We start from the raw sequence: 26,006 nt of genomic DNA, 5'->3' as shown, positions 1-26,006 counted from the left end.
GTCACAGCTAATCATAGATGAAAAGGTTAATCATCACTTTTATATAGGTTTTACTGTCTTTGAATAACAGAAGGACCTAAATAATCAATAAACTGAGATTCACCAGTAGATTATGTGCTCTGTTCAGGCTCTATTTTCTCCCACTACACAACAGAAAGTGCAAAATTACAGCCAAGTCAACCGAAGCAATAAACACAACAGTGAATACGCTGGTGTCTGCAGGCCACGAGATTGGAAATCAATATGACCAGTTCTATCTACCATAAAACAATCTGGGAGTGAGAAATATCTTCTGTGGTGAAGGCAACCGTTTGCTCACAGTTATTTAATGTGGTGTTACTGTGGTATTTCAGTGCTTGATGACTCCAGTCAGTCGTCAGTATGGCTGGTGTCCAAGCAAAGCAGTTTTGTGACGCAATTTGGACCACAATCAACCATCACGATGATAGCCATACATGAGTTTTATTTTAGGATTCTGTCTCTTCTTGTCAGGCTGTGATGAAGTTTCCAGAGTAATGGCAAAATGTTGAAAGCAAAAGCAGTGGTTGTGTCCCATATAACTACATTTGACTTTAAATAGGTGTGCCTATCACAACTTACACCCATCAGCCAAAACATTAAAACCACTGACAGGTGAAGTGAATAGCTTTGATTATTTTGTTCCAATGCATTGTTCTGCTGGGAAACCTTTGGTTCTGGCATTCATGTGGATACCACCTGACATGTTGGCCTGTGGAGCGTGACAAAAAGCTCAAGGTGTGGACCTTGCTTCTAAATTTCCCAGGTCCCAATCTGCTCAAGGATACTTGCGATGTGCTGGTACCAAAGATGTACCCCTAATTCAAAGTGGGGCCTTCTTGGATCGGACTTGGCTCTGAACTGTCGAGGCATGGACATAGGATCTCTGGGAGTGTCCTGTGGTGTCCGGCACATGTGCATTGGTGGCAGATCCATTTAGTCCAGTGGGTTGTGAGTTGGGTTAATGGCATGTGCCACAGATGCTCATTCAGATTGGGATCTAGGGAATTTGGAGGCCAGGTTGACACTTTGAGGTCTTTGTCACATTCCTTGGGCCATTCCTGAGCAATGTTTGCAGTGTGGCATGGTGCATTATCCTGCTGGGGGGCACTGCCATTGGGGAGTGCTGTGGTCTGCAACGGTGTTTGAGTGGGTGGAACATGTCAGGTGGTATCCACATGAATGCCAGAACCAAAGGTTTCCCAGCAGAACAATGCATTGGAACAAAATAAGCAAAGATATTCACTTCACCTGTCAGTGGTTTTAATGTTTTGGCTGATCGGTGTACCTTCAACTGACTTTCAAGGTCATTATTAGCCTTCATTTTCTGCAGTGCACTCCAAAGCAACTTCCTGAACCATCTCAAAAGATTTGGTACCGACACTTGAAGCCCTAACCGACAGAGCATTCTGTCAGGGTCATAAAAAGAACATGACGGTGGCTTCTGAAATTGTAAGGACAGATCTACCTTCCCTTTACAATATCTATTGAGTGTTATCTGCTGCATAAAAAAAACCCAACACATCATTTAAGACACCAGTCGCACTGCTCACTCACTGCTTCCTCTGCTGCCAACTGGGAAATGCACCAGAGCAGCACAAAACCAGTAGCACCACCTAGCAAACAGACAGTAGCTTTCTATATGCATTAGACAGATTAACATAACATCCTCTGTTTCTTTCTCTGTCTCTCTTAAACACACACAAATTAGGTCTAGTTCTTGGACTTGATACGCACATTGTGTATATTACATTGTACAGATAAGCACACACTTACAAAGACGTATCAAGATGTATTGTTGCAAAAAGGTTTACTGTCACAGTAGCTAAATACAGAAGAACACTACACATGTCTACAGTGAGGTGTTATGTGTGCATGTATGTGTCAAACACATGACAGGCACTATTACAGACAACAGATGCTTTAAGACACTGGAAAAAGTATAGAGACCTCATATGGACAGATACACCCACACATACACAAACACTTGGTGGTCAGCGTGATATCGAGAAGGCATGAAAGCCTCTCATCTTCTGTACTTACACACGTCAGACTACAGTAAATGTGACACCGCTGTATACCTCTTCACACAGTGAAAAGATGTCTCCTGTTACCTCAGTCATATTGCATCGCTGCCTGCAAGCAAAGAGTGGAAGGGCCTGAGGTGGTTGTTCGACAACCAAGGACATATTTCACTTTTAATTTGATGTCATACAATACACCATTACATTAAGTAACTTGCTGTTTAAAGCACTTTACCTACAATCTGTGTCTCAGGAGTCATTTAAGGTAATGTGTCTCTGGTGATTAAATAGCAAGGTGTTTTTCTGAGCCTGAGGATTAAAGAGGGCAGATTACATTTCTCAGGTGGATCCGAACATTGAAACACATTTAAGTGAGGAAAGACAGTCGCCCCTGTAGCCTATTGTTGTGGATACCATTAGCATGATTAAAGATTGGTGTAACATGTTGCAAAGTGAAAGCCTGCATTAACCTGTTGTCTGGTTTAAGGGGGAGCAGAACTTCCACTGAACCTCCAGCCTCATTCAGCCACACATTAGTGCAGGGAGATGCCGGACAAGTAACCCAAACAACATATCTACCCTCATCTTAGTCTGTACAGATCCTGCAAATTTCTACTTAGTTACCCAAATAGCAGAAGGGATAGGACGCTAAACCACTCAAACTAATGCAGCTGAGGCTGAGGGTATATCTGACAGGTTAGCTGGGCTGCTCCTGTCACGTGGGTATCTTAAAAGATAACCATATTTAAGGGGTACTCAAATGGCTCACCTAAGGCCAGAGTGGTAGATTTTTTAAAACCATATCCTGTTATTTTGCCTTGGAGTCTGAGAGAAGAACTCTGTTTTGCAGGGCATGGATTATAAATAAAGATTATCTTCCCTTTCAATCAAATACCATCGTAATAGCAAGATTTAACTGCTGAGACATACTTCAACAACAAAACCGCAGCTGTAGCTCTGTAGAGACAACATGTTGAGCTTAAAAGCACGGTTAAATTGGAAATAAAATACAAATCCACGGGTGACTCATCTCCTGAAGAACTTTGCTCAGGAGTTTGTTTACGAGGCCCATTCTGGGGAGAGTCCATTTTTACAATAACACAGACAAAATAGCCAAAAAACATAAATGCTCAATAACTAAACATCTTAATTTTCCCTAACAGTTGTTGGCTAAGTGCTTTGTTATTTGCATCTCCCATCTGTGGTTTAAAAGCAAACTCAGAGCAAGGGACACTTAAAACCCTCTGACATTTGAAATAAACAAAACAGGATGGGGCTGCGTAATACAATTTGACATATTAGGTAAGAATCCTGGAAATAGACTGATATTTTGATGGTTTAACATTTATTCCTTTGTTACTGTGACATTGGTACTTCAAGTATACACAAAGCACAGGCCATGTAATACAATTTGACATGCTAAATGAAATACTTAAAATAGCTACGCCTGCTGTTTTGAAGGCACAACAAATCATTTGCTACTAGAGTAAACAAAGTCGTGCGAAGGCCAAGCAAAACCTTTTGACATTTTAAATTAAAAAAAAAATTCAAAAATAGATTTGAGAGGATTAACTGTATTCCGACCCGAGAAGACAGGCTAATCTTTGATTTTTTGTTCTTTTCCTGACAATACAGATGACAACATGATGTGTGCATAATGCAACATCAAAGCAACAATCCATAGCAGTCAACACGGAGCGGTGCGATTGTTAGGGGTGAAATACAGATTTTTGCTCCGTGTGTTACGCCTTTGTGTGTGTGTGTGTGTTTGTGTTGGCCGTGTTTTGTCTACATGATTGTGTGTATACAGCCAGTGTCTCATATAGCCTGCAGCTAGTAGGGGTCTGCCATGCACACCAGGGGGGACTGTGTATTGATGTATGTGTATACATAAATGTGTGCGTGCAAAGATTTGTGTGTGTGTAAGCTTTGTTTTACCAATGAACCTGTGGTGTATGTCAGTGTGTGTTGATGTTTATGTACTGTAAGCATTATGATGCAAAATACCAGCAATCCCACCCACTCAGCTTATACGAGACTATACAAAGATACAATTATAAATTGACCACATCCATGTGTTTTCATATTTCCCTCTTGCTACCTATTCATGTCAGGCAAGTAAAATACACACATACATACACACGCACACACACGCACACACACACACACACACGCACGCACGCACGCACGCACGCACGCACGCACGCACGCACGCACGCACACACACACACACACACACACACACACACACACACACACAAGATGGAAGAATTGATAAAAACAGAATTGGGAGGACAGAGGAGCAAGAAGAAAATGGAAGAAAGGCGGTGAGAAAAAATGGTGAAACAGGACACAAATAAAATGAAAAATATATATATAAAATAAAGAAACAGATATAAAGACAAAAGATTTTAAAAAAGACAGAAGGAGGCTGGGGAAACCAAGAATACCGGCCTTTTAGAAAAGGAAAAAGAAATGCCATACTTCAGCAGAGATTTGTCCATTCACCTCCATTATTCACCTCCATTTTTTTTTGTTTTTCTGCCAATTTGTGGTCATGGAGGGATGTTGTTCACTACTCGTCTCCCTCCATTTCTATCCTTCTCCCAGCTCTCTCCCCCTTTTCTATTCTGTCTTTCATACTAGCTGTCAATTTGCTGTCTTGTGGAAGGAGCAGAGCTGTTCTCTCCCTCCTATTCTCTCCGTCTCCTCCAGAAAGTATGCTGTGAAAAGAGCTGATTATTGGGAGGCACTCAAGCTGCTTTTCTGTCTCCTGGTCACTCCGTCTACCTTGCTCTCTCTCTTGTTTCATTTTTGGGCCTCTCTCTCCCTTTCTCTCTCTCACACACACACACACACACACACACACACACACACACACACACACACTCATCTTCTATCATTTAATTTATCTGAGGATGAGGACTGGTGAAGATACACTCTCTTTTTCTTTCCTCCACCGTGCTGTTGAGTGCTTTCTCTGCTATTGTGTCCCACTAAAAGACTCATTACTGTCCTTTGCTTTCTGCGGAGAGTGCTGTTTCTATGAATGAAGGGCTGACAGACAGAGAGACAGAGGGAGAGAGGAAGAGAGAGAAACAGAAGACGAGATGTCATCCACGTCAATAAAAGCAAATTACTCTCTCTCTCTTTCTAAAAATCTTTGCTTTGTTTCATGGAATGGCAAAAACGCCGAGGCCTTTTAATGAACATGTCAGGTCGGACAAAGGAGTGAATCTTGAGGCTGCACACGGACAAAGAGCAGTGTGCCATTAGATCACTGTGAATCCATCCTCACCACTCATCCATCTATCCGTAATTCCTCTAACAGCCTATACATTCACACATCCATGCATCTATTCATCTGCTCATCCATCAGTTGTGTGCATATAAGCCATCATGTGTCACATCCATACATCCATATCTATCTGTCCACTTTGAGGTCCATCCTTCCACAAGCTTTCACACGCCACTCCTCTATAAATCCATCCATCTATCCATCCGGCCATACTGCTTCATTTCCACACACATCAGTATGGGTGCTGGCTGGTGTGCAATCATCTCCCTTTCCATCTCAGAAATGATAGATCTCTCACTTTGTTCATTTTTTTCATGAAACGGACATTACAGACCTTGGTGGGTTCCTCTGCCTACCCAATCACCCACTTATCTACCACTCTCTTTTTCTCACTTTTCTCTTACGACGCTCCTTTGCATCTTAGATGAAATGACAAAGCTCAGACTCCGCCTTTCTATCAGCTACTCGGCTATCATGCAATCTCTCTCCTCTCTCCTTTATTCTTCTGTTTTTCTCCTGCTCTCTGCCAAAAGCCTGTAATTATAGCCTCTGCTGCAAGACATGGGGGTGAGCATCTATCTGCCTTTCCCTAATCATTCATTCATCTCACACACGCATTCTGCTCAGTGTGTGGTGGACTCACGCAGAGACACATAGAAAATAGATGGTCTTCAAATATGTATAGGCCAGCCACCAGTATGTGTGTGTGTGTGTGTGTGTGTGTGTGTGTGCATGGGTGCATATGCTTAGATATGCAAGTACACATGGGTATGCTAGTGCCAGATTGTAGTGAATATATGTATCAGACCTGTTCACTTAAAATAGTGATAATAGTAAATAAAGATAATGGACACATGGCTGTCAGGGACATCACATATACCGACAGAGAGCTTTACAACGAGTGTGTTGGAACAAGTGTTTCTAAGCCATTAGGTCACTTATCTATTAACACTGTGCTCTAGTGCCACTCTGGTGTCATTAAGAGCCGCCAAGGCTGGTCGTAAGGACTGTGGACAGATCATCAGCAGCATCACTGGGGATCACTTAATATAACAATATGTTAATTGCCAATATGCTGTGGACGGCGGAGACAACCATTAATTAACTTTTGCAAATCCAAATACGGTGGCGGCACGGTATGTAGTGGTTAGCCCTGTTGCCTCACAGCACGAGGGTTCGAATTCAGGGTGGGGGAGCCCCTCTGTGTGGAGTTTGCATGCCATCGTGGGTAGCTCATTGTCATTCAGTATTTGGAGAATATCTCTATTACTGTACCTCTTTGTCTTTCCACCATTTTCTCCTCTGATGAAGAAACTCTTGAACACCTTAAAAGTCCTTCTCCATGCTCCGAGCAGTTCTTGGAGGCTCTCTTAAAAGTTAAGATGATTTGTGAATAACTTTCAGCTTTGCCAGTATCTAGTTATAACTGTAAAGGGATATTCTTAGTTAAGATTTTGTCATTATGAGCAACTCTTTGTACCAGGAAGCTTTAAGAAAGCATAGATAGAATATGTCTTATTCAGCGACTTGCCATTCTAAAAAACACTGACAAAGCCAGTTCTCTAAGTGCGTTTCCATTAACCCAAGAAATGCGCTAAACCTAAATATCGCAATAAAAAACTGGTAATGGAAACACCTACATTTCGAAAAAACTCTCAAATATCGAGAAAAAGTTCTTACGCTCTCATGAGGTGGTCTTTCAGACGTGTCGACATACAGTAGAAGTATATTGCAAAAGTGTAATGGAAACACTTTTTCGCAAATATACGTCACCGGACATTCAAGTCCTCTGTGAATTCCTTGTTCACAATCCTGTCCCAGAAATCCTTTATCCATGGTCACTGCCACACATAAGGACTTTGCCTTTGGAATACCACTCGCTCTCTTCGTCTTCGGTTGTAAACTACTGCAACAGAAGCAGTGGCAACCGAGATGATTGTTCCAGCTCAGACAAAGGTATTTAAGATATAAGGCCAACCAAACGTGTGTGTAGGTGTGTTGGAGACACAAGTGTGCTTAACAGTATTAGAGTTTGACATGCATTTATTGATCTAGGTGCAACAGAGTGCATGTGCTGTTATATCAGTCCAAGAAAAATTAAAGGCCTATGTGTGTTGTGTAAGAACACTGAAGAAGGTTGAACGAGTGCAAGCGTGGGGGAATGGAAGTGGAGGGGAAACAAGTGCAAGCATGTGTGTTGGATGGGCTGCAGACTTTATGAGGCAACTAGTTTTATAAGGTCTAGTCCCCACTGCTGAACTTTTCATTGCTGAGTGACGTGTCGCTTGGCTTGCTGTGAAACCTTTGTCTTTCATTCTTTTTATCTCAGTCTCGCCATCCATTTCTCACTCTCTCTGCTTGCTTTCCTCTTCATCAGTGTACCCCCCTCTCTCTCTCTCTCTCATGTCTCTGTCTGTTCCTTTCTTCCCCTCCCTCTCTGTCTGGCAGTAAAGGCTGATGGAGTGTGAAATTAGAAAGTGTATCATATTCTGCTCTGTGGCTCCATGTCCTGAGCTATAAGCTACAGCTAGTCAGAGTGAAAAATAACATGCAGTGAAACAGATACATTAACATGGTGTTTGTGTGTGTATGTGTGTGTGTGTGTGTGTGTGTGTGTGTGTGTGTGTGTGTGTGTGTAGTGGAAAGGAAGACAGAGGACAGTTTAGCGAGCCACAGCTTATCTTAAATTACTTATCTCACGCCTGATACACTGGTGCTTTTCCACAAACTGCAGTGGCGAGAATGGATTAAAAATGTGGACACACACACACACACACACACACACACACACATACCCACACACACACACACACACACACACACACAAACCTCATTCATTTGCTGACTGAACAAAATTTGAATAGCCTGTTGTAAACACAACTTTTATAGTTTTGATAAGGAACGAACACATAGTGAGAGCTTGACAGATGTAGGATAGGTCCTCTCATTATCTGGGAAAGATGAGAGCACACATCTGGCAGACACCTGTACACTCACACACACCTCTGTTCACACTACTACACTACACTACAAGTACAACTGATTTAGAGTTGCTAAATATAGCCTGCACTGAACTTCTCACTAATTTTATGAGGACAATACTTAATATTAGAGGTGTAACAAACTGGCTGCACTGAAAGACCACCACAGATGCAAATAAAATTCAGAGTGGCATTAAACTGAAATGAGTTAGCAAGGTTGAGAATTAAGGAAATTGACTGTAAAGTTATGGAGAGTAACAACTGACTAAAGATGAATAACACTAGCGGCAGCAGCTAATCTGTATCTGTATTGTATACTCATCTGTACTGAACAAATGTGCAGTATAGTGTAAACAACAGATGTACCTACATTCCCTGAAAATCCCTTTCCTTTCTAGTCTCAGTTGCTGTAACTGTATTGATCTTTTATTTGTTGCTGACAGCAGATTTATCCCAAGGTCTTTTCATTGTCATGTCATATTCCTTTTGTTTTATGTCAACCATCTAGTAAACTCCATACTCTACAGTCTACGCTATGTAAGCACAGTTTACTATAATTAATGTTCTGTACAGCCAAGAAGTGATGACTGTGCTTTGCTACATCTGTTTGTCTGTATTTATTTTAATGTCGCACTGATTTACAGTACTGTAGCATTGAATTTGGAAAAGTGTGATCCGATGCATGTATTTAAGCACATCTACATGGTGTGCATGTATTTGTGTGTGTTTACCTGCATCAGGCCAGACACCTCTCCTTTCTGAAGTGGTGCAGCAATGGAGGGAGTGAAGGGCTGACTGTCTTCCACTGGCCGGCCTTTCAGGAAGTGTTTTCCTGCCTCGTAGATGTCCACCTCAATCATCTTCCCTTTGAACTCAGCCCTCTTAGGCACCAGCACCTGCGGACCAGGAGTGACACATCATAACTGATACCCCTGCAAAATTTAAAACCCAATTAATCATCAAACGCTTGGGATTTCATTCATTGAAGCAGTGATTGTATTTTAGTGACCAGTGGCGAGATGCTACATCCATCAGCCTGCTGTCACTCACCTAGAAAGGCAGACCTATATTACAATCCATTCCGCCAAATAACCAGTCTCTGCACATTTCACCACATCTGTCGATTACATTTTCAATTAACCACTGCTCAAAACTGTTTTCCCCAATGCTCCCCCACATTGTTATTTAGCTAGTCCCTGCCTGCTTACAAAAAAAGCAGGGCTGAGTGTTTTCAGTTCCATTTATGGAAGCCCTCAAGGTCAAAAACTACGGCAACAGCTGTGAGATAAACCATTGGGATTTGCTGGTTTGTCTTATTATTTCACCATGGCAACTATAAATCTCGGCTGATCACAGCAGGAAGGGAGAGAAAACAAAGAGTTATAATTACGGCCTGGTGTGAAATGGAATTTGTTCTTAATGACTTACCCCTGTAAATAAAGATCATATGCAAATGCTTTTCCTTTTCAAAACAACTGTCAAACTAACCACGAAGTTGACAGATTGACAGTGATGTATGCCGTTTGCTTAGAGGACTGATTTACCTCTCCTTGCCACCTTTTGCTTTCAGATTCAATCTCCCCTCTAAACACTAATAGAGTGATTGGTGTTGTGATTCGGTGGGATTTAAAACTGTAGTCACTGTAAAATATAGTCACAACTTAAGTAAGTTTATTTTATTCTATTTTCCATGTGAAAGATAAAGGCTTCATGGATGACTATTTATGGAAAAATGTCTGACCCCCTTTAGACCTTGCAATAAAATGCATTTTGGGCAATCAGATTGCAAATGGAAAGTGCGTGACCACATGAAAGAACAGGTGTAAATGCACTCATTGAGGATGGACTGTGATTCAATCCACATACAACAACTACGTGGGCAGAAATATCTAAATGTGTGAATCTCTTCCAAACCAGCAAGGCAGCAGTGGTTCTCCCTAACCTGATGTTGAAACTGAAACACCCTCATGTTTCCTTCTTTTTTCTAATCCACTTTAGCACCAGCAAAAGCTTTGGCTATTCTTCCTCAGACCCTAACACATATAGTCATACACACTTTTACACAATATAACACATAAACACAACAAACAAAACAGGTCATTGCATTCACTGAGATATTTTAAATTGCGGAAAGAAACAGTCATCCTTTTAACAGAAATTAAGTCAAATACAAAATTAAAAATCAATCATTCTTCTTCAGACTTGATTTTTTTGATCTTCTGACTCTGCCCTTGGATTATACATTAATCCATCCTGTGCTTTCACACATTTTTAAAATATACAAACACATTTCACTTATAGTTCCTAAAATGTTTGGAGATTTTGAACCAAACCTTAATATTCTCTTGAACAATACGTAACCACAATGAATTCAACCTGACCATGGCTCTAAACACAACTGACAATGAAGCTGCGGGGAATACGGTGGTATCTCTCTAATCTGATGGTAACACTACATTGATTTCTCCCTGATCAGTAATGTAACCCTTCGATCACCGTGTTCAAAATCTTCCTGACTGTCTCTGACATCTGGCCACCAAAATTGTTTTAAAGTATTTGTTTATTATCAACCCAGGATTGTCATGATGCTTACCCTTTGTAACTATAATTTTCTTAACAACAGTGTTAATTTTGTTGACAGAAACTTTGACAAAAGTTTTTCGTCAACAAAATCTATGTTTCATTTTCATTGATGAGATTAGAAGTGATGAAAATGTTAGTAGTGGACTATTGGACACTAAAAGCAAGGAGCGACCATGCTTGTAATTATCTTCAAATGGCGCATGAGCAACAGGCTGGTAAACTCCAGTCAATAGTCTGCACCAGGATTTGTTAGTGAGTAAAAACATTCAGACCAGAGCAGCATACGCTGTTGGTGCAAGTTGTGAGCTGTAATCCAGCAGTAAATAATCAGCCGTGTGTGTTTGCCTGTGGATGATGGAAGTGGTGAATGGATTTGTCAAATTTGGTAGTTACAGCGGTGGCTGTTAGCGGTTAGCTCCGCTTGACAGCCACTGAATGGCAGCGAAGCAAGCACCCACTGGCCGCCGGCCTTCACATCTGTTGATTCCCAAAGAACTTAATTCAAATCCGAGCTGCCTCGGGGAAGGTTTATGGTTTGATTGCTTTCTGACAGGCAGGTAGGAGGCTCAGTTATCTGTGTGTAAGAAAACAGTCCAACCTCAGTGGAGTTTTCTCTGACAGAGATGAAAGTTTTGTTTTCACCAACTCTGTGAGAGGACACAAGTTTAAACCTCCAGACTAACATGTTGCAGATTAAGAAAGAATTCAGGCTTTAATTAAGGTATTTTTCTGCTTAACAGTGAGATCGATAAGTCAGAGTTTACAATGAACCTGGGTACAAATCCTTGTTGTCTCAGATTAGTTATTTGTGGTGTCAAAGTTTTTGAGACCCTAAACAGAGTAATGTTGAGCTTTACAAATGATGATCAGTAAGATTGAGCTCGTAAATCAGCCCTGAAACCCGTCAAAAACTGCTGGAGACAGTTTGTAAGTGTCCAAAAATTATTTGTAGTTGTACAGAAAATGGTCTAATTGAAATTTTTATACGACCTGTCACCTTGATTTTAATTTATGATACTTGAATTAGCCTAACCAGATTAGTTTAAAGATTAAAAAAACATATAGAAAACATACTGAATAAAAGTTGACTAAAATGTCATGAATTTTTGTCGACTAACACCTTTTAAATTTCTGTTGACTAAAATTAGAATAAAATTATGAAGGATAAAAATTATTAAAATGTGACTGAAATTTAAAAGCATTTTTTGGCTCAAGACTAAGAATACATCTAAGAAAGCTGTCAAAATTAACACTGTTCAATGATAAAATAAGTATTTTCTTATTCTTATCATAATAATTGTTGACAAGCAGGACTGGGTCCCATTTGGACTGTTCCTTGAGCTGTGCAGAGTGATCAGATCTCAATCAGATCACACTGGAGACACATATTAGTACCAGGTGTAAATGTAGTTAGGTTAAACCACATCTAGAGAATATCTGGATACAAAATGCATTTGAATGCAGGGTATAAAGGGGGGCTCTGACATTGCACTGACCATTTTTTTCCTAAACAGCTATCAAATTATTAAACAAATCTAGAGATAATGTGTAATAATTTAATGATAAGGATAATTTAATCATTAATTAATCGCTATTAGGGTGCCTTTTCGCCTGCCTTTTGCCGAGGGCAGATCAGTTGCTAGGATCAGCAGCAGAACAGCAACCTTGGAGCTGCTGAGGATTCAAAGTCTTGCCCAAGTACACTTCAGCAGGGTGGCTGCATGCTGACTCAGATCATCTGGTGGTCTGTCTAACCATTACACGACTCGGCAGGACTAAGCTACTGACTGGGCAGAGAATAGCATGTGAACTGGTGGAGGGAGTGTTACTGCTGTGATGGCAGGAGTAAGCCTGGCTCAGTGTTAATCTGTCAGTCTTTATCCAGCTGGTGGAATATGATAGGAGATGGAGAACAGGCCAGACAGACACACACACAGCCAGTGCCACACCTGCCTAATCAACACACCTGCTGCTCGACACTCTGACCACTGTGAGGGTGTGTGTGTGTGTGCGTATGTGTGTGTGTAAGTAGCCAGCAACCAGGCGGAGAGCAGAGAGGTAAAACAGCAGGTCTGTGGGGGAGGAAGGTGAGTGTGTGTGTGTGCGTGTAGGTGAGGGTCATTTGAGGCCCATTACAGGGTGATTAAATGATGAAAGAGCTTGTCCGATTTCATTGGAAACCCCCCCTGCTACTTCCTCACTCAGCTGCTAACAGGCACACGCATGCACACACACAGGTGGGTTGGGTGCCTATTATACCCGTCAGGATAGATATCCATCTGATGGTGTAAAAGTGAAACTAGGCCATTTGTTCACACTCACACCTCTCTACCTTGTTCCCCACTCCCCTCCCTCCACCCACGCACCCACCCCCTCTCCACCTCCTTTTTTTCTTTTCTCCCAAGACCCTTTTCACTTCTGTCCTGATCCTTGCCTTTCCCATTTTTCTCCCTCAACCGCCCAATCCTACCAGCTGAACTTCCCTATGTTTTCTTTTTATCTTTATTTACTCTACATTCTTCCATTTCTATTAAATCTTTGGGACATTGTTATCCAGAGTGAAAGAATATAAGGCTGCACAGTACCTTGTTTTTTTAATCATCAGTGCGATGTCAACTTGTGCAACTGTGAAATACTGCAATATTACACTGCCAGTATAGTAGCAAAATATTAAATTCCATTCTGTCTGCAGGTACAATTTTGCCTGATATGCGTCATGCTGTTAACTCTTTGGCCAATCAAACAGAGCCCACGCTGTTATGCATCATCTGATTGGTCGCATTCTGAACACATACATGTGAGGTTTATTAGACTAGTGTTGCATGGTTGAAGGAGCAGTCTGGCAATATTTTGGATACATATCCTGCAGCCCTAAAGAACAGTAAAGTTTAATCTTTAAGTTTAAGTGTGATTACATTATAGCACCAAAAATAAATACTGAGTTCTAAGAATATGTAAATGACAGGAGGCTTTTAAAATACAACTTGCAATGTGGGTCAGACCTCAACATTATGTGTATGTGTGTATGTACCGCATGAGTCTGCGTGTCCTGCGGATGTAGACATGTAGACATACACTACAGAGGATACGGGGGTGTATCCCTTGGGGGGACAGACTCAGGAACATATTGGTACATAGTGTTTTCATGTTCTTTTTTCAAGTCAGAGTGTGATTTAGGAGTACATGCCAAGTATTTAATGTCCAAAAAAAAAGAATAGGCAAAGGGAAAACATCAAACATGTCAGCGTGCTTTCCTCTTGAGTACAGTCGACCGACACACATGACATACATGCCTGCATATGCACAAATGCACATGTGCGTGAAGGAGCGTGCACCCCGCAACACACACATGAACCGAGTGACACTTGTAACTTAAGTTTATAGCCTGCAGAAGGAGGTGCAAAGGAGGAGGAGGAGAGGAGGGGAGGAGAGGAAAGTGGAAGGGAGGAAAAATTATTACCATCCCCTGCCCTCCCTGCTAATAAAAAGCATAACTTCAAACATGTTTCTGATGATGGTTAAAGCAGGAGGAAATTGATTTATTTGAAGATGTTTTAAAGTGAATTTTTCACAGGTTGAGAGAGGGTCTTTGAAGCCATGCGGGTGTGTGTATGTGAACGGCAGTGTGTGTGTGTGTGTGTGTGTAGGATGGAATGTTCATGTCTTTAGGGCTGACCTTAATGTTAGTACAGTGTTAAAAAAAAAAAAAAAAAAAAAAAAAGCAAAACTACTGCTGCTATCAGCCGCCAAATGCTCTCATGACCACCCCAGGGTGTGTGTGTGTGTATTTGTGTGATGTTATAGCTAACCTACTTTAGTCAATACAAGCTTAAGTCTCTGACACCTGCTGTGAGTACTCTGTGACATGCAAAGCAAAGCGTCTGACCTGATTTGCTAAGTGTGAAAATGAGGGTTGGATTAGCTTCATATATGGAACATTTTCATCAAACACAGATTAATTTGCTGCTTTTTTACTATATGTTTTTGATGGTGGGTAGAGTCTGTAGGCCAACTATCTATTTTGGGATTCATCCGATGCAGGAATGTCAACAAACATCCAACGTGCTGGTTTGGATTGACCTATGGAGCATGCGCTTAATCCATTTATTAAATCAATTTAACACTGATCTTACCTGTTCATAGAACTTGTTATGGGCCACATAGTATTGGGCATCAAATGACTCCTCTGTCACCAACACATTCTGCCTCTCCCCGACCTACACAGAGAGGGAGAGAGATAAAGAGGAAAAAAATAAGATAACAAATATCAAACACAAACAAGTTTATAGACTAATTAAACATGAGCCTTTCATGCACCATTTGTGCAAATGATGTGGCCATCTGTGTGTGTGTGTGTGCCTGTCCTCAGCCATATGCTGACCATAACCTAAGCAAAACAGTTGGAAAAGTTACATATCCATGTAAAACAACCGCGGGAGGGGTTTGTATGTACCAATTTGTAAAATGTTTATGTAAATATTCTTCTTCTTTAACTCTGCCTTGCCTTGTTTTATGCCTTCTAAAACAGACAAATTCCATCTGGTCACACACATCTAGTGATATAAATTGACCATAAAAAAAAACTGTAAAATGCTTATCTTAGTTCATGTGCAACAGATATTCATCTGTATCTACTGCACATATGCAAGCATTGGCTATGAGTTTACTGCTTTTGTACCACAGGCCGTGTATAAGGGATGGGTATCTTCTTCGGTTTTAATTCAACACAAGCAAGCAGCTTCTGTCATACAATATGCGTCTATTCATCAAGATCCCAATTCAATCAAAGTTTTGTGCTTTCATGTTTTTTTCTCATGTTTTCTGTTCAGTGCAGTTCACCATTTAATCACAATCTCAAGGTTTCTGAGCACTTCAGTTTTAGCGCTTTGGCTGAAAGGATAGTGAGTACTATTAAACTCAGGTCCTTACAAAAAAGAAAACAGAACAAAAAAAAAAAGATAAAAAAAAAATACAAGGCTATGCAGGATACAATTCAAATGCTTACAGAAAACAGGCTATTCAGGGCATCAGAAAATCAAATACTACAACAAGGCCTCCCAATCAAGAAATTTTGTATGGGATAATGACAGAAAGTACTTTTTTTTTCCCCCTTTTTTTTGTGTTGGAGAATGTTATTGACTCAAAGAAGAAAAAAGAAGAGAAGAGACGGTTTGTTGAAAGCAGGCATGAATAAAACCACCTCAGGACTGACTACGACAGAGAGAGAAATATCTTTTCTGACTTGTCCCCCATGGACTAGTATCTCGACAATTCATTTTTGACAAATATTTGACTGTGCTTCATGGTTGGATCCACACTCGTTTCATTTAGCATTCCTGTGGATGGACAAAGTCAACACTTGTTTGTTAGCATGGTCTAATGCATCTCCTCTAGTGTCCTGATTGATGAACAATTCATCTTGACTGTATTTGGCACATTAATGTTGGCTGAAAACAGTGCCCTGGGTGAGACACAGCACATTTTTTTTCGCCATGGCATTCTGGCTTATAAAAACATGCTAATGATTTTGTCATGTACGGAACCACCTGAGAAAGTTTAGCCAGCATTTCAGAGCACAAACCTCCTGGGTTTTAAATACCAGAAACATATAGCTGGAAATGTTGGGTACAGAGTGTCCTGTAGGCTCCATGGGCAGTATTTGCATTTTAACTCTGTCAGTGATGAGCCCTGTACTGTAAAACTGTGCTGACTGATCATTTCCTTAGCAATATGTCAGAGCCTTAGAAGTCATGGCTCTGACACATTGCTCAGGGTGTTTCCATTTTTGCAGACACCCATCTTCTGTGCTCTTTTCTTCCCTCCTTCCCGTCCTTATCCCTTTGCTTCCATCCCTCTCTCCTATCTCAAGGCGCTTTCTTTGTTGTTCATACCTCTCTTCCTTCCACTATAACTCTCTCTCATCCTTCTCTCCTTTTTTTATACTGATTTTACTGTGTGTGTGTGTGTGTGTTTGAACACAGACAGCACCTGCACAGACATGCTGACAGACTTAAAAAGAGACCAAATAAATCACTGTTTCCTGCAAACAGAGCAATTTTCAGAAAAAGAGTGTGGAAAAAAATATCCTTTGAACATTATTACTGGATGGTGAACATTTGATTTGGGCCCTTTTGTTTGCTCCTTTGGATTAAAGACAGATGTCTGCTGTGAGCCTAAAATCCTAAGTCCATGAAAAAGGACTTTTTCCCACAGCATTGTACATATATTTAAGAAAAAAGGATGTTTGTCTTTTAAAAAACACTTAAAGTATAGAGAAATCTCCTGTTAACATTTTATCATTCTGTTAACCATCAACCACTAATGGCGATATTTAAAGACGAACCTGGTGACCGTACTGTGTGTTCAGCACCACCCTAAATGCACTGTGCTGCTGCCTGCTGACAATGATCATTATAACTGGGGACTTTTAGCTGAATGTGACTAACTGTCAGGACTGAGAACTGAGACAAGGACTGAGTGCTGTGGTTGCTTGACAGACAGTGAGAGTGACAGGGAGAAGGGAAGTGAAGGTGGAAGGTGGACTATTATATGCAATGTTTCTGTAAGTAATTAATAACTTACTTGCAATGCTGTTTTGTCACTTTTTGACCCACCACCCGTATGTTAATATACCACCCAATTTAAACAAACAAACAAACAAAAACAACAACAACAACCCAGCAGTCAGCGCAGCACATCTATGCGCATTTGATCAGTGGCAAAACTCCACAATGGTGGCGACACACTGTCTCTAAAAAAGGCACCAATCTGCCCATCTGACAGCCTGCAGTCTATCTGAATTAGGTTGATGCTGTTTTACGTCTACCACTGAAAACCTGTGCCCTGGTATTGGTATGGAAGCAGCGAGAGGGGTGGGGGGCGGGGTCAATTGGCCTGATCTTTGCTGCCATCACTTCAAGCAGCCACGATGCACTCAACTGAAAGTCACCAAATAACAGAGTATCGCGTTAAACAAAAACAACAGACACCATTGTACGTGTCCAGTTTGACGACCAAATACTGGTTACTTTGTGGTCATTCGGTATGGTACCTTTGGAACCAAAAGTAACCTTTCAGACATGGTACCTAGACCCAGTTAGCATTTCCACAGCAAACAGTTCTTTCTCATGTGGATTGGGTTGCTGTCACTCACTGCTCTGTAAAGCACTCACTGCATTTCCTATTTCATCAGTCTGCACCTTGTTTATCATCCACAGAATGAGGATGCACGCTGACATTTTCAGAACAAAAAATATATGTTAAACTCTCCACGGTATGAATAGTGGTTACATGAGCCTCAAAACCAGCCACAACTCAGTCCCGAGCAGAGTGACCTCTGCTATTAACCAATGAATGGACTGCGGTGTTAACAGCTCCACCTTTTAGTACCAGATCTGTGTGCTAGGTACCCCAACAGAGGGGGGACCAAAAATGGGGACAGTATGGAACAATTCCATTGGTACCATCCACAACTTTTCACAGTGGAAACAGAAAAAAGCATACAGAACTGAGCTGTACCGTAACATACTGCCTGGTAGAAATGGGGCTTTAGTTGATTGAGTAAATTTATTCTATGTGACCACTGCAGCCCTTAGATAGTATCTTAGCCTTATAGCATTAGTCAGCTGAGGCTGATAAGTTTTCTTTCCACAGTTGAAATTTGCCACTGCTGTTAAAGCAGTTGAGAGATGCACATGTTGCTTCCAAACTCCTACACATCATTGTCAAAAGTAATGTTACATAGAGATGGTAAAGGTAAAAGTATAAAATTGTACACTTCAAGACAACTTGCATTCAAACGCATGCATATTGTAGGAGACGCCACTACAGTAATCGTGAGTACTTCCAGTACTTCTCTGCATTTGTCACAATAAGTTGTTCTTGTTTTACCCTATTGACAGATGCATCTCTTGGAGAAGAAAAAAAAATACAAATTCTGACTCTTAATTCAGTTCAACAGCAAACATTCAGATCAATGCTGCTTTAAAATTTGGGTAACAAGTGGTCAGCATGTCATTTAGCTCTTCATCTTACCAAAACCTCTCAAGGTTTTCATTTAGTTTTCAGTCTTGCACTGTGCACCAGAAGACAGACGTGGATCAACTGAAAGCTAGACGTGTATGATGTGAATTTGTATGGATCTGCCTGCCTTAATAATAACTAATCCACCCCTAAACAACCAGTGAGGAGCAATGATCTGGGATTAAGGTATATCCTAATATGTTGATTGAACTGTGAAATAAGAGGCTGATCATGCATGAACACACCCCAGCATAGACCAATGACTCATATGAGAATATAGTGAATTCAGTAAATGAAAAGTTCATGAGCTGCACACACCTCTGTGCAATACACCATGAGCTGTGTGTACGTATTTGTATGCAGTGTACATGTTGGTCTTTGCTTGCATATCTGCATATGAGAGTCTGCATTTAGATTTGCATTTACTCCAGCTATGGAAAAACTCACAGAATACCAAACAAGGCGTGCATGTGTATATCTTTGCACAGTGAGACGTTTATTTACTTCGCCATCCAGAGAATAACATCCGGTGATACACAGCAGATCCACTACAGATTTGTGGGATCATGAGTTTAATTGATAATTAATCCACATCATAACAAGGATAATGAGAGAACTGTGGATTTGAATTGTATTCAACATTTTCATCTGCGTCGAAAAATAAAGGAGCAATTCACTCGAACATCATCCAAAATCTCTCGCTGCATCTGTGGCCTCTTTTTTTTTTTTTTTTTTTTTAAAACCATGGAACTGGATTATGTTTCTAAACAGACTGAAAAGCAGCCAGACTGTTGCACAGGATTAATTATAAGACGCTAATAGTCAGTGTCAAAGGAAACAAACAACAAATGAGGACCAAAACAGGCTGATTATATACCTACTGTAGTGCCAATGTGACAATACAGAACAAAGAAAGACAGTAAAGGTAGTATGTAACATACAGAAAAGTCACATTCAGTTCATTTGAATGTCCTTTAGTACAAATGTAGTCTTCATACAAGGGCAGCCAAGTTTAAACTCATTTGGTGTTAAGCACACAGTATGTGTCTACAATAAGGCCCCACTGCATGATCTTAACCTGTTCTAGAAATGTGGTGCATTACATGCTCATTTTATTTAAAGCTCACACTAAATAATCATGTAAGGATGGGATATTCCATAAAGAATACAACATAATATAGAGATTTCTGTTTACACAGAGCTGTTAATGTGTCCCAACATGTTGATTATCGCATCAAAGCAGAGCATGTGAGCGGAGCGGAGCGGGTGAAAATTTCCGCTCCTCGCTCGCAGACCTGTCACTTTGTGCCGCTCGTCCGCTCGGTTCTGCGCATTCTTCGCTCCGCTCCGCTCCGCTCCATCATAAATTTTATCCTGCTCCACTCGCTCACCACTCCGCTCAAAAAAACTGCGTCGTACTATCCTAACCTGTAATCTTCTATTCACAAATAAAACGGGGTCTGCCCATTTTTCCGACAGCCCATTGGTCCGACATCCCATTGTTCCGACCATATTAAACCCATTGTTCCGAAGTCCCGTTGTTCTGAAATCATCATGATGCCCTGTGGTTAAGGTCTGGTTAGGTTTAGGTACAGAAACCACTTGGTTAGGGTTAGGAAAAGATCATGGTGTGGGTTAAAATGAAAAAGAAAGTGACAAACACATAAGCTGTGAGCCTGCTTCACCTCAAGCCTTTCCCAGATGACCCAGAGCCGGTCGCGGCGCACCATCAAGGCAGAAATACGCCCACCGGGAGCCGTTCAGCACCACGGAGAGCTCCCCACACAACCCGGACCTCAGAGTTAATAACAGGAGGTTATGGTGTTTCACTCTCTTCTCTCTATGACACTTGTACCTCGACCAGTAGCCTACTTTTGTTGCGTTGCTGATCCTCTATGGTACACAAATACAGTAATAATCACGTATCGGATGAAGTGTCAAAAATCGGTGCCTGGAAGTGGGCCTGTAGGCTCCCGACCTTGAACCTCTTGTCTCTTGTCAGTTGTTCTCAGATGTCGATTTGGTACCTTAGGCTCAGCTGGCAAATACTTAAAGAAACACTGGAAACAGGCAAAGTCCGATGCAATCAAGTTTAATGTGTCAACAGGCTTTAACACATACAACTTAGCGAGTCAGACTCCGGAGTGTGACTGAAAACCTGCTCTCAGAACCCTGGCTTATATGCTGGTGGAGATTCAAATGAGTCTCCACCTCTTTTTGCTAATCTTTCCCTCTTAAGACCAATTCTATTGGTGGAGAACCTTTCTTTGTGTCCAATTCTGATTGGGCCCATTTTTAATGGTGTAATGCAGCCTGGAATTTCCCAAGTTTTTTTTTCCCTTAGGTCTGGTCTCGCTTTCACTCTATTTTTAAAAAACATGTGTATTTTGGGGACTTTCTATACAGTCCTCAGTGCTCTCAGTCTTATGCAAGGTGAACCTTTAGAGTGCAATCTGTGAATGTGTGTATGTATTACAGCATTTGAGTATGTGTTTCATCGTTTAACAAGACACAGTGTGTTCTTTCAGTAGGTGCATACGACATGATTACATAGTCTGGTGCTATGGTGCTATGAGTACTTTGACACATACAGCAATGTTTTATCATATTTAAATGTAGATCAAAGAACTTTATAATGCCTTGTACATAAAAAAACATGATTATATAAGTTTCTTAATCAATTTATACATCTTAACCTTACTGTTTGATTTGTTGGCACAAACTTTTACACTACACGGAACAACGGGACGTCGGACTAATGAGAGGTCGGAACAATGCTACGGCACCAATAAAACATGAGCTTGGTAGATTCTCCGAGGAAGCCCTCTCCCCGCAGTTAGGGACCGTTCTCCACGGTACCGCTGGCAGGGTGGAAATCGTCAAAGTGTGGAGGAGATGGACCAGGTTAAGCGGCCGACCTCCGAAGCCCTCTCGCCTCTCCCCGCAGTTAGGGACCGTTCTCCAAGGTACTGCTGCTTCTCTTCTCAGTTTCTTTTCTGAAGTACACAGTAAACTCCATAGTTTTGAAAGAAAATAGTGTGGGTGTGTGCAGGTGCAAAAATGCATTCTGGGTGGGGCATTAGCGACTGGAGCGAAATTGGAGCGAGAGATGAGGCTCCACTCCACCTTTTAAAAAAATAGCTGCTCCTCGCTCAACACAAAATCCTCCCGCTCCCTGCTCCGCTCACATGCTCTGCATCAAAGCAAGGAAAAGTGGAATAACTGCAGTTGCTAATGCCATTTCATTTCTTTGCATCAAAATAGGATTTTATTCAAAGTTTCTCACCGGTGGCGGACTTGTTTGACCATGCGACCACAGCCTCCTTTTTTATTCTTTCAACCACAGGCTGACATTGCAATATTTGTGAATATCCAAAAACCTGTTAATATCCGAGTCTTTCGTAATGTTTAAAAGTAGGTGTGTTTTTTCTTCTGACCAGAAATGTGGGTTTTTCTACTGGGCATGCTTTATTAGTTGGTTTGTGTACAACGCATCCACAGAGCTATCCGTAAACAGGCAAGAGGTCATGTGTTGCTAACTGCGGTAAAAACCTCAACTGAGACAATATTCCAATGTGCTGTACACATGTCGAAAAGTGGTTCGGACATCTGATCAGGATGCCTCCTGGGCGTCTCCCGTTAGAGGTGTTCTGGCCGTGTCCAACTAGTTGGAGGCAGCCTCAAGTGGCCATCCAAGGAACTGCAGTTTTTGGCACTTATGTGTTGGCCCAATTTTTCAGCCTTTGAAGTTGCCGCTTGGTCCACACATAAGAAGATAACTGTACTAACCACGAGTCCCAAAGAAATTTCAAAATGTAATTTTAGCGTTGCCCTCCCACACTGGATGCTGAAACAAAATCCTCTATTTTGTGACTATTTTTGCCAAACTACATCAAAGTACTTTTATTTGTGTGGACTGCTTTCTACTGAATGGTGCTGTGTTTCAGAAAAACTTTTCCCTCCAGCAGATTTTCAGCTTTTCATCATTAGTACAATTTACCACAGTGTTTGACCAATACACAGCCGTGTGTGAACCGTACCCCCCACTGTTAAGCAGTGGCTTGCAGGCTTATGCAACACCAAAGCTTAACTGCGTTCTCCCACTCATTGTACATTTACGCATCACTCTCTATTACTCTGACCCACTCATCGTTATTTCTTCATCTATTTCTTGAAGTTGTTATCCACCCTTATCACTTCTATAGACACACTTTCACTATACTGTATCACGCAAAAGTGCACATACACACACATAGAGGGACACAGAAACAAGATATGCCTTCTTGCTCACAAACCTTACCAAAGTATCAAAAACGTACAATCACCAGCACACACACAAATCCACACACACACATGCAGCCTTCTGTAGCCGACTGTAGAAAGAGATTTTGTTTTGTTGCCTGCTAAACAATCGTTGCGGGGTGTGTTTTAACAGGGCTAAAGAGAGATGCTCTGATCTTGTGGAGGTTTTCTTTGAATACGCTTCTTGAAAGAGAAAGAAAAAACACCCCTGTTGGTTTGGGTATTTTGTTTTACCCTCATAGTCAAAACCAAAGTAAAAGAGACTCAAACTTTTCAGTGTTTGCCACAAAGACTGAGGGGATTAAGGGTGGCTTTGGTTAAATGTTTGTGGGGACGAATGTAAAATCAACACAGATCAAAGTTATACAAATGAACTGTTTGGAACGAGGCCTGAACATAAATACTTTACACAAAGTAATACACTAACAACATGAGAAAGACGACAGAGCAAAGTAGTGAAAGGTAGGATGACAGGATGAGTAAATGGAAGTGAGGAAGGTCAAAAAAAATTAACTGAAATAGATTTTGATGCAAATAGATTTTTTTAACGAGTTGTTTTTTTAAACACTAGAATCGACTGTGAGAAGTTTGCAAGTCTTTGTCCTCTACAAAGCTGTCCAGACCAATCATTTCACACACATGCACACCAATCTTGTCTTTTTCAAATTCAGCTCTAAGTAGCAGCTGAAGGTACTTTACAAGCCCAAAATCTTACTTCTCATCTGTCTGTTCATGCCCTGCACTCACCTGTCTTTCACAGTGTTCAAATATCTTTGTGCCCAGTACTTTCAGCCTTGAAGGAGTGTAATGATTTACATTCTAATATGTCTCAGGAAATGGGTACTTGGCAGCCAGTAGACTGACTCACTGTGTATCTGGCTGCACTAAAGAAAGGAAAGCCATGTCAATCACTGCTGCTGGGTTTACAATCTGATACAACTGGCTCCGACAATCTGTGATGTCGGATTAGTAATGATGTTTGAATTATTGGTGGTGACCACTTGAAAGTTTGATAAAATACAAATGACTATGATTATGAGTAATTCATGTGGTTTGGTCAGTATAAAGCATTTGAAATGCTGATTACACAAGGGTAAATTAAAGAGTATAGAAAGAAGGAAATGCTGCAATAAATGGCTTTAAGCTTTAAAAAAATTACCTATACCTATGTAAACACTAAAAAAAGTAAGTTTGCAAGTCCTTCAGCTTTGACCAGACGTTGACATAAACACTCCTGCCAGTAAGATAAGTGGACAGTCATGAAGTACTCTTTGAAAGGCACATGGCATCTTTATCCAAACACTTCAGATGGTGCAGTGGGTGTGTTTGATAGAGACAGAGAGAGATAACATATTGAAACCTGATGTTTGTTATGTTAATCCAGCTAGAATCCAACCACCTACCTGAAACCAAATGTAAGGTATGAACGTACTGCGCAAGTGCTAATGTGAATGTATACCGATCTGCCAAAGCATTAAAACCACTGGCGGATGAAGTGTGGATGTGTGGATGCCACCACTCCACCAATCCAAACACCATTGCAGACCAAATCCCCCCCATGGCAACGGTCAGCGGTCAGGTCGATGCCTTGAGCCTTGTCATGTTCTCGGGCCATTCGTGAGCAGTTTTTGTGGCGTGGCAAGGGTCATTGTCCTGCTGTCATCTGGGAATGCCGTTGCCATGAGAGGGGGTACTTGGTCTGCAAAGGTTTTCAGGTGGGTGTTGCAGGTCATGTGGCATCCACATGAATGCCAGGACCAAAAGTTTCTCAGCGTAACATTGCGTTGTAAGGAAGATGATCAATGTTATTCACTTTACCCACCAGTGGTATTTTAGAGTTTGAAAAAAGACACATACAAAGATACAAATCAAACCAAAACCTTAGTAGCTTCCCTTGTTTGTACGCTTATACTAAAAAAAAAAATCTCTTAACCTTGTCTTTAACACAGCACAGAACAACACAAGTACTCTCCAGCCACTTTAACTCTGTGAGAAGTCACTTAACAGAAAAATAAATCCTTGACCTTACCAGGGGCCTTCAATGACATATAAAAGTAGCATTTACATTATTGCTGCAAGTCTATTTTTCTAGGCTTTTTAATGTTTGGTGAGTAGTGACTTGAAATATCCCTGGTATTGTACCGTCATTCTTCAACTACCACTTGGGACCTAAAGAATTTATCAGCAGTCAGGATAATTATTTTATACAAAAGGAAAAGAGGGATCAATATTTTTTATGACCTTCCACAAGTTCTGCAGTATTTTGAATTAAACATATACTGTCCAGGACACTGAAAGCAAAACTTTTAGATTTTTTATATCTCACTATTCCGCCACTATTTTAAAGTAAATAAGAGCCATGCAGTCAGAGCTCAAGGGAAAACAACTGTCTTACTAGTTTTCTACTTCATGGAACTTCGTAGCACTAAGTGAATAGTAATAAACCAACGACCCAGCTATAACCAGTGTGAAATATTAAACCCTTGACAGTTTTAAGAAGTTGGGAACATAGAGAGAAGCAGTGGAATATAGCAGAATTTTGACTCTTTCACAAAAAACTGAGACTCCATGAAAATAAAGTTGGTGAGTGGGAGATTTGGAATAGATGAGTGACAAACACAGACAAGATGCATGATGGAGTGACAGAAGAAGATAAATGAGATACAATATGTGCTTTGGCTTTAATTCAGACTCATCCCTGGTCTGTGTGTGTCTAAGAAATACACAGAGAGAGAGAGCAAGCATGCAAAGCCAAGAGGAAGGAAATATATTAGGCAA

General features: G+C 41.0%; 1 protein-coding gene across 1 annotated transcript in view; it reads right to left on the bottom strand.

Annotated features, from left to right (window-relative positions):
- The window catches only part of cdkal1 (CDK5 regulatory subunit associated protein 1-like 1), a 288,180-nt gene that overhangs the window by 7,343 nt on the left and 254,831 nt on the right, over window positions 1–26,006 (bottom strand). Inside the window, exons 13-14 of the mRNA XM_033641067.2 lie at window positions 15,038–15,121; window positions 9,053–9,217 (exon numbers count right to left, since the gene is read on the bottom strand). Of these exons, the coding sequence (XP_033496958.1) occupies window positions 9,053–9,217; window positions 15,038–15,121 (249 nt within the window). The remainder of the gene's footprint in view (window positions 1–9,052; window positions 9,218–15,037; window positions 15,122–26,006) is intronic.

The sequence above is a fragment of the Epinephelus lanceolatus genome, chromosome 10, assembly GCF_041903045.1.
Source record: "Epinephelus lanceolatus isolate andai-2023 chromosome 10, ASM4190304v1, whole genome shotgun sequence".
Classification (NCBI taxonomy): domain Eukaryota; kingdom Metazoa; phylum Chordata; class Actinopteri; order Perciformes; family Serranidae; genus Epinephelus; species Epinephelus lanceolatus.
The sequence above is the reverse complement of the archived record's forward strand: the minus strand, read 5'-3'. Positions and strand labels throughout refer to the sequence as shown.